This window comes from Saccopteryx bilineata, chromosome 3, assembly GCF_036850765.1.
Source record: "Saccopteryx bilineata isolate mSacBil1 chromosome 3, mSacBil1_pri_phased_curated, whole genome shotgun sequence".
Classification (NCBI taxonomy): domain Eukaryota; kingdom Metazoa; phylum Chordata; class Mammalia; order Chiroptera; family Emballonuridae; genus Saccopteryx; species Saccopteryx bilineata.
In genome coordinates this window covers 64,237,858-64,245,558 of record NC_089492.1, presented here as the reverse complement: position 1 = coordinate 64,245,558, position 7,701 = coordinate 64,237,858, and the positions used below count along the sequence as shown (strand labels likewise).

The 7,701-nt window shown below is 41.5% G+C and overlaps 1 protein-coding gene across 2 annotated transcripts; it reads left to right on the top strand.

Moving 5' to 3' along the window:
- The first annotated feature begins 5,888 nt into the window (after positions 1–5,888).
- On the top strand, positions 5,889–7,408 carry CRH (corticotropin releasing hormone). 2 transcript variants are annotated; one of them, XM_066264674.1, is made up of 2 exons: positions 5,889–6,050; positions 6,814–7,408. In XM_066264674.1, exon 2 carries the CDS (start codon positions 6,824–6,826, stop codon positions 7,406–7,408), a length of 585 nt encoding a protein of 194 aa, XP_066120771.1. In that variant the 5' UTR covers positions 5,889–6,050; positions 6,814–6,823. The 2 variants fall into 2 exon arrangements, with proteins under 2 accessions (XP_066120771.1, XP_066120769.1); XM_066264672.1 differs by having other exon boundaries at positions 6,810–7,408.
- Positions 7,409–7,701: the final 293 nt, after the last annotated feature.

Here is a 7,701-nt window from a genome sequence, read left to right as displayed (position 1 = left end):
TTTACATGGTATGTAATTCTATTTTATTAAAATATATTTTATTAAAATAATATTGTATATTAAAATTTTTTTCACTCACATTTATTCATAAACAAATTACATAATAAAATTTTGTTTACTTAAACGAATCATTTTTGTATTTAACATTTTTTAATTTTAATATTTCATCCAGCCCGTGAAAAAAGTTTTCTTTTTAATCTGGCCTGGGGACAAAAACTATTGGCCACGTCTGGGTTAGAGCTTTGTCCTGAAGTACAGAGGTTGCCAAGTTTGATCCCAGGTCAGGGCACATTCCTGTCTCTCTCTCTCCTTTTCTTTCTCTCTAAAATTAATAAGTAAAAAAAACTTTTCTAATGAATGAATAAGTCATATGATTCTGAAAAGTAAATTTAATTCAGAAAAATTAAAAAAAGAAGTCCTAGGAAGACAGCTGTACAGATTTAGAAAGTGACCAGTCTCCTGAAAACACTCATTTTGTTGTAAAATAACTGGTTATTTTACTTTTAGGTTGACTCATTTGATAGCAAACAAATAAATAATAATTTTTAGAAAAGAAAATGAGAGGGATCAAAGGGACCAGAGGAAAAGAGGACAGAGGGAAAGGGGATGATAGGATGAGATAAACCTGAAGGGAAGGGAGGAGGGCGCTATGAGGAGGGGGGCAAGGGAGATGTTGAGGGGAATACAGGGGAGGGGGGAATGCATTCGGGGTGATCCTAGAATCTATGTAAACACAATAAATTAAAATCAATAAAAAAAAGAAAGAAAGAAAATGACCAGTCTGAAAGCAGCAAGTTAGAATGCTTAAGGAGAAGAGTCTTAAAAAGATGGGGAGGGCTTGATAGATTTCCTGTCATGATTAAATATCAAAAGAAGATTGGGAACATAATTAAGAGAATGATTCTAGGAGAAACCAAACCATGAATATAAAAAAAACAATTGATAATTGTAAATCAAAAGCAAGGAAAGAAATATAATCAGAGCCTATGACTTTGTTCTATAGTGAACAGTTTTTACATAGTCAATAATTAATAACTATATTGAATTTTAACTTTTAGATCAATCTACAGTTAAAGCAGAAGACTTAACTATGGTTCAAAAATAGTAACACTGACATTCTAGAAATAAAAGTACAGATGATAGAGCTTGGGAGATCAAGGTTCAAGAAAGTGTGTGGAAATTTTCAGGGATAGTAATATTCTCATTTTACAATCTGGGGACTGAACAGATATTGTTTATATTTGAAGAATCAAGAAGTGATTCTGTGGGAATATTACTTAAAGGTGCAAGTTGCAAGGGTAAGATAGCAAAGGAAAATTAAAAAGCAGATTATTAGGATGTTGATCAACAATGAGGAATGAATAGAACTTGTGATACATCTCTCGATGGAATGCCATGCAGTCAATAAAATGGATGTCATTTAGATATAAGAAAATGTTTGAAATATAATTTTAAGTGGAAAAAATAAATTGTAAAATTTTAGTTGTAACCTGACCAGGTGGGGGTACAGTGGATAGAGTGTTGGCCTGTGACACAGAGTGCCCAGGTTTGAAACCCCAAGGTTGCCGACTTGAGCGCGGGCTCATCCAGCTTGAGCACCAGATCATAGATATGACTCCATAATCCCATGGTTACTGGCTTGAGCCCAAGGTCATCGGCTTGAGCAAGGGGTCACTGGTTGAGCTGGATCCCTCCCGGTCAAGGCACATATGAGAAAGCAATTAATGAAGAACTACAGTGCTGCGACAAAGAATTGATGCTTCTCATCTCTCTCCCTTCCTGTCTGTCTGTCTCTCCCTCTCTTGCTCAGCAAGGAAGATACATATTGTACCAGTAATGATTTAAAAATGTAAGCTTTATGATGGAGGACATTCATAATGTTAGGAGAACACAGAACACAGGGCCTAAACCTAATCTAGGAATCTGGGACAGTCCTTTAACCAATTAGTTTTCTTTTAAATAAGAGAGGGGGTTTTGTTTGTTTGTTTGTAAGTAGAGATTCACAATTAGGAACACAGTGCACCTCAATTGCGTAAAATTTATGAGCTCAGGAAAAATTCTCAAGAGAAACAACAAAATCTTAAATGAGATTGTCTTTAGATTCTGGAATCTTTGCTATACTTTTATAATTTTTCCAAGTTTCTATACAAGATGAATAGCTTAATCAGAAGAGATTATTAGAAACTACTGATACCTGTGAAGCAGTTAGACATTTGTACTGTTTGATATCCTTTCCCTCGCCCTTCCTATGGAAACAGAAGGTAGTTACTAATCTATCTAAAGCACAATTAAAAGCAATTACCAAACCACCTGTCCACCCTAGGCATTTCTAAGGATTGTCATTGGAGATGGTAGATTCAACAAATGTTTCAGTTAGCAAATTTGGAGACTGGCTTTCTTTGTCATGAACTTTGCTAACAGAAGCACAGGTTGGGACACTCCTCAAAAGGCAAGGAATTGCAGATGACAGGAATAAGCCCAGCAGTTACCAATTATTTCTGGCATTTCTTTATTCATTGGACTGCTGTGCCATGTCTTTTTAATTTTATATTATGTTTCATTTAATCTAGTTCTCCAATGACTTCTTTCAAAAAGTTATTCCTCCGTGTAAGATAGAATCTGTCAGTGGTGATTTTTATGGGTTTGGGTATTGAGTTTACATGAGTTTACGTGTAAGACCTCTGCATCATGTTATTTTTCCAATCACACATCTCTATCATTATTTTGAGAACCACATCACTCTATACTTTATCAAAAGGTTTCTATTTTCCAAGGTGAACTAAGTGGAAAATCAAATAAATGCATCTTAAGTTGGCAATGCATTTAAAAACCTCATGCTATAATTAAACGATTCAGTTTAGAGGTCAATTGTAGTATGTGTACACAGAAACTTAAATTTTGGTGCCCAGGCATTAGCATGCATAGGGAGTCTCTGTAATCTCATGCCTAGGGAGATTTATATGTGATAAGATTTATTAATATAAGGAGTCTAAGAAAAGGTACCTCAGCATTAGTGTGTGAATATGACACTTTACCTAAATTCATCTTTTCACTTCAGTTTGTTCATGTGTCTCTGCTGGAAAGGGAAGTTCAAAGGGATTGTTATATTATGGAAATTACTAGAACCACCAGTAACTAGTTGGGTGACTTTAAGTAAGTCAGCTAACCTCTCTGGTTCCCTTTTAAACCAAATGATTTCTTCAAGCCATTTCTAGGGTAAGAATTCAGTGATCTGATGAGATCTAACTTTTACATAAATTGTGAGCAGGGATACTCTGCACGATTCCTATTCCTCTAGGATATAGGCCTTTTGTTCCTAACCAACTACCTAACCTAGGAAAATCTCACTGCAAGGATTCAGCAGTGATGAGGGAGCCATACTAAAGCAACATTCTCCATATGGCCCAATAAGATAAGCCCAAACCGTGTTTTCTCTGGAGGAACCTCTTGGGTGTTCTTAGCTAATGGCCTGGTCTTACTCCTTTCCTCGGTCTTCTTTGGCATCCATTTACCTGAACTTTGCCTTACATACCCACTTCCACCTCCAGATTGACATCTGAGCTGATATCTGCCCATGGGTACAGACAAAGAAGGGTTCATAAAGGAAAGTAAGCAAAAAAGTTGAGATTTATTCCAACTTAAAAGGGATAAAAGCCCACAAAAACAAAAATTAAGGCTCTGTATACATACCAACATAAAGCACAGTTTTTCTCTAAAATCTCAATCACTTTCCAGAATCATGATTTTCTATCAATAACTCACATCTTGTCCATAAGGCACATTTCTTTCTGTGTTCTCTCATGTAAAAAGTATGTTCTAGCTCAATGATCCAACTATGAGCTGACTTCTCTGGAAACTGCCAAAATTTCTCTTTTTACCTTCATTAATTTTTTTTTCAAGAGAGAGAATGAGAAAGTGAGAGAGACACAGGCTGGAAGGGAGAGAGATGAGAAGCATCAACTTGTAGTTGCAGCACTTTAGTTGTTTACTGATTGCTTTCTCATATGTGCCTTGACCTCAGGCTCCAGCCAAGCCAGTGACCACGAGGTCATGTCTATGATCCCATGCTCAAGCCAGTGACCCCACGCTCAAGCTGATGAGCCCATGCTCAAGTTGGTGAACTTGGGTTTCAAACCTGGTTCCTCAGTGTCCCAGGTCAATGCTTTATCCACTGCACCACTGCCTGGTCAGGCTACCTTCCTGTAATTTCTAAGAGCAGTTGTAGATTGGTATAGAGCAGTGGTCAGCAAACCGCAGCTCATGAGTCACATGCGGCTCTTTGGCCCCTTGAGTGTGGCTCTTCAACAAAATACCACATGTGGGCGCTACCTTGATAAGGAATGTACCTACCTATATAGTTTAAGTTTAAAAAATTTGGCTCTCAAAAGAAATTTCAATCGTTGTACTGTTGATATTTGGCTCTGTTGACTACTGAGTTTGCCGACCACTGGTATAGAGCCAAAATAGGAGTTGAAATAGGCATTGCATCATTTGTCATGTTACCTACAAAGGAAGCAGTAAAAGTAGCAGAAATGAGGAACAAGACAATTTCTGATAAGCAACTCTGATGGTTATCTAGAAGCTAAATTGAATCATAGATACCAGAGTTTGACATTGCATTTTAAATTTCAGAATTAGAGGTAACTGCCTCCCATCCCCGATACTATGATACTTATATTATCAACTTAAACTGAAATGTGAGTTTGGTTTTATAGGCATTCCATTCTGTGGTAGTGCCAGGGAACATTTATTTATCAGGCTCCCATGGAGCACATTTGAATTTGGAGAAAGAAATGATTAATTACAAAAAAAAAAAAAGTGGTGCCCCTGATATGGATAGTATCATGGATGTTAATAGTATTTGGAAGTAAAATGAATTTACCTTTCATAGGCTCAATATTCTTCAGTGCAAACATGCCCTGTTATCAAGTAGTTTAAGCCTTTTCAATATAGAATAAGAAGTTAATGGATGGTTTTCTCATTAGTTTTGCACTGTATAAGCTAAATAAAGATTGTTTAGTGCAATTCTCACTAATCTTTTCTGTCTCTAGCTTGAGAAGAGAAAAGTTCACAATTACATTCAGATTCTGAGAAAAGAGACAAAGGAGGAGCAGTAAGGTTCTGGAAGAATTTAAAATCTTTGCTGCACCCTAGACTGACCCTGGTTTGTGCCCCTTTATCATGGGAGTAGCTGTTGCCATCATTTTAAAAACTTGAGCTGCATTTTAAAAGACTTATTGGCCTTGCCTCTGCAAGACTCATAATTCTGTTATCTGCTCATAGGAGGAAAAAGCAAATAGATACTTAAAAGCTGAGTGCTCCTCTACTCCCATTTCCTTGTTCTTCATTCTTATCCAGGCAACAAGGTGATGGGACACGTTGTTGTTGTCTTTAGCAAAGGGATATTTTCACATATTGAGGTACTGCCCCAAACAACTGGTCAGAGAAGTTAAGAAGGAAAGATAAGGGGAGGATCCAGAACCACCCCCTATAACTGGTTACTGCTTTCCCTGTAGGACTGTGTATTGATAGACCTCCATTCCTCTCCCCTCCCATTTACTTTCTTTTTCTGCTCCTCAAGTTGGCCTTTTGTAGTAAGAGGTCAATATATTTCACACTTGGGAAATCTCATTCAAGAATTTTTGTCAATGGACAAGTCATAAGAAGCCCTTCCATTTTAGGGTTGTTTGACGTCACCAAGGAGGCGATAAATATCTGTTGATATAATTGGATGTGAGATTCAGTGTTGAGATAGCAAAAATTCTGCCCCTGGTTCCCTGGCAGGGCCCTGTGATTTATGCAGGAGCAGAGCCAGCACGCAATCGAGCTGTCAAGAGAACGTCAGCTTATTAGGCAAATGCTGCCTGATTTCTGAAGAGGGTCGACGCTATAAAATCCCACTCCAGGCTCTGGTGTGGAGAAACTTGGAACCCTTTGAGACACTGAAGAGAGAAGAGGAAAAGAAAAAAAAGAGTGGGAAAATAAAGAAGAAGGAAGGCAAACCCCTGGAAAAGCCCCGGAGACGTTCATCTGCAGCAGCGCCTGAGAAGGTAGGGAGCGCCTAGACGGAAACGCGCCTCCAACTTCTCACTGCCTGAGCTGCCTCCGTGCGCGCCGCGGAGCCACGGCCGCTGTCCCCTTGCGGGCGGGTGTGTGTATGCGTGTATGTGCATGTGTGTGTTTGCTGTTTGTGCCTCAAGATCTCGATAGTAGCTGGGATATGGCAAAAGCAAACTTAGACGGCTACTCATCGTTACCCGAACGACCCGTTACTCCTCTCTGGCTGTGCAGACTAGCTCCCCGTCAACCCCGATCCCCGAAAAAAAGACGTTGGAGCAGGGATGGATAAGCGGGAGGAGGAGGCAGCAGTTCTCAATTTGGAGGAAAACGCTGAAACATCCGGAAAGGGATGGGCGGTTAGGGCGGCTAAGATCTTAAATTTGTGGATCCTCTCTAGTACTCGGGAAATCCGTTTTCAGTATCGTTAGAAAGGGGATTCAGGAACCGTCCCTTCGGGGGTCTCAGAATGAGAAGGCTCACTCCAGCCCGGCGATGGGCTGAGCTTTGGCGCCGAGCCCTGCCGGCGTCCCCTTAGCTCCTGCTGCCCCGTTCACTCCAGCTCTGTAAGCCCTAGTTCGGGAGCTTCAGCACCGCGGACAGCGCCCGCGCGAGCTCCGGGGCCACGTCTATGGGTGTCCTGTAGCAAGACCTCGGTCCCCCAGGCGCACCTCCCAGTTGAGCTAAACTCTGACCAACTCTCTCTCTTTTTCCTCCTCTTATTCCGCCTTCTGCTCCCCTCTGTATTGCAGCTAGCATCCCTAACATGATGAGACTGCCATTGCTCGTGTCCGCGGGCGTCCTGCTCGTGGCTCTCCTGCCCTGCCCGCCATGCAGGGCCCTCCTCAGCCCGGGACCTGTCCCGGGCGTCCGGCAGGCCCGACAGTTCCCTCAGCCTCTGGATTTCTTCCAGCCGCCGCCGCAGCCGCAGCAGCCGCAGGCTCAGTCGGTCCTGTTCCGCACGGGGGAGGATTACTTCCTTCGCCAGGGTAACCTCAATAAGAGCCCCGCGGCTCCCCTCTGGCCTGCCTCCTCGCCTTTCGCTGGCGGCAGCCGCAGCAGCCTTTCGCAGGATGAGGTAGCCGCCAACTTTTTCCGCGCGTTGCTGCAGCAGCTGTCGCTGCCCCGGCGCCCGCTCGACAGCCCTGCGGGTCCCGCCGAGCGATGGGCCGAGAGCGCCCTCGGCGGCCAGCAAGCGGCACCGGAAAGGGAGAGGCGATCCGGGGTACCTATTACCTCGCTGGATCTCACATTCCACCTCCTCCAAGAAAAGTTGGCGATGGAAAGGGCCGACAAGTTAAAGCAGCAAGCTGAAATCAACAGGAAACTGATGGAGGCTGTTGGGAAATGAAACGGTGCATTTGGCCAAAAAGATTCTGTATTTAGCACAAAAATAATAAAAAATACAATATTCTCTCTGATACCATTTGTTTATTTTTATATAGCTTGAAACGTAGAAGATGTACGGCAAGAGAGTCTATACACCTTAAATAGCATGCACAAAGTGTATTCACGTGCAGTAATAACAACAGAATGGTATTTGTATTGTCTACTTTTAGTTTCCATTTCCAGGTGTCTTTAATAGTGTTTAAAAGAATATAGAAACGTTTTGAAGAAGCAGATAGAAGTTACCCAGTTGATTTT

Bases quoted from the DNA above. Each gene is read 5' to 3' on its own strand.
- CRH (XM_066264674.1), top strand. From the start codon at position 6,824: ATGATGAGACTGCCATTGCTCGTGTCCGCGGGCGTCCTGCTCGTGGCT.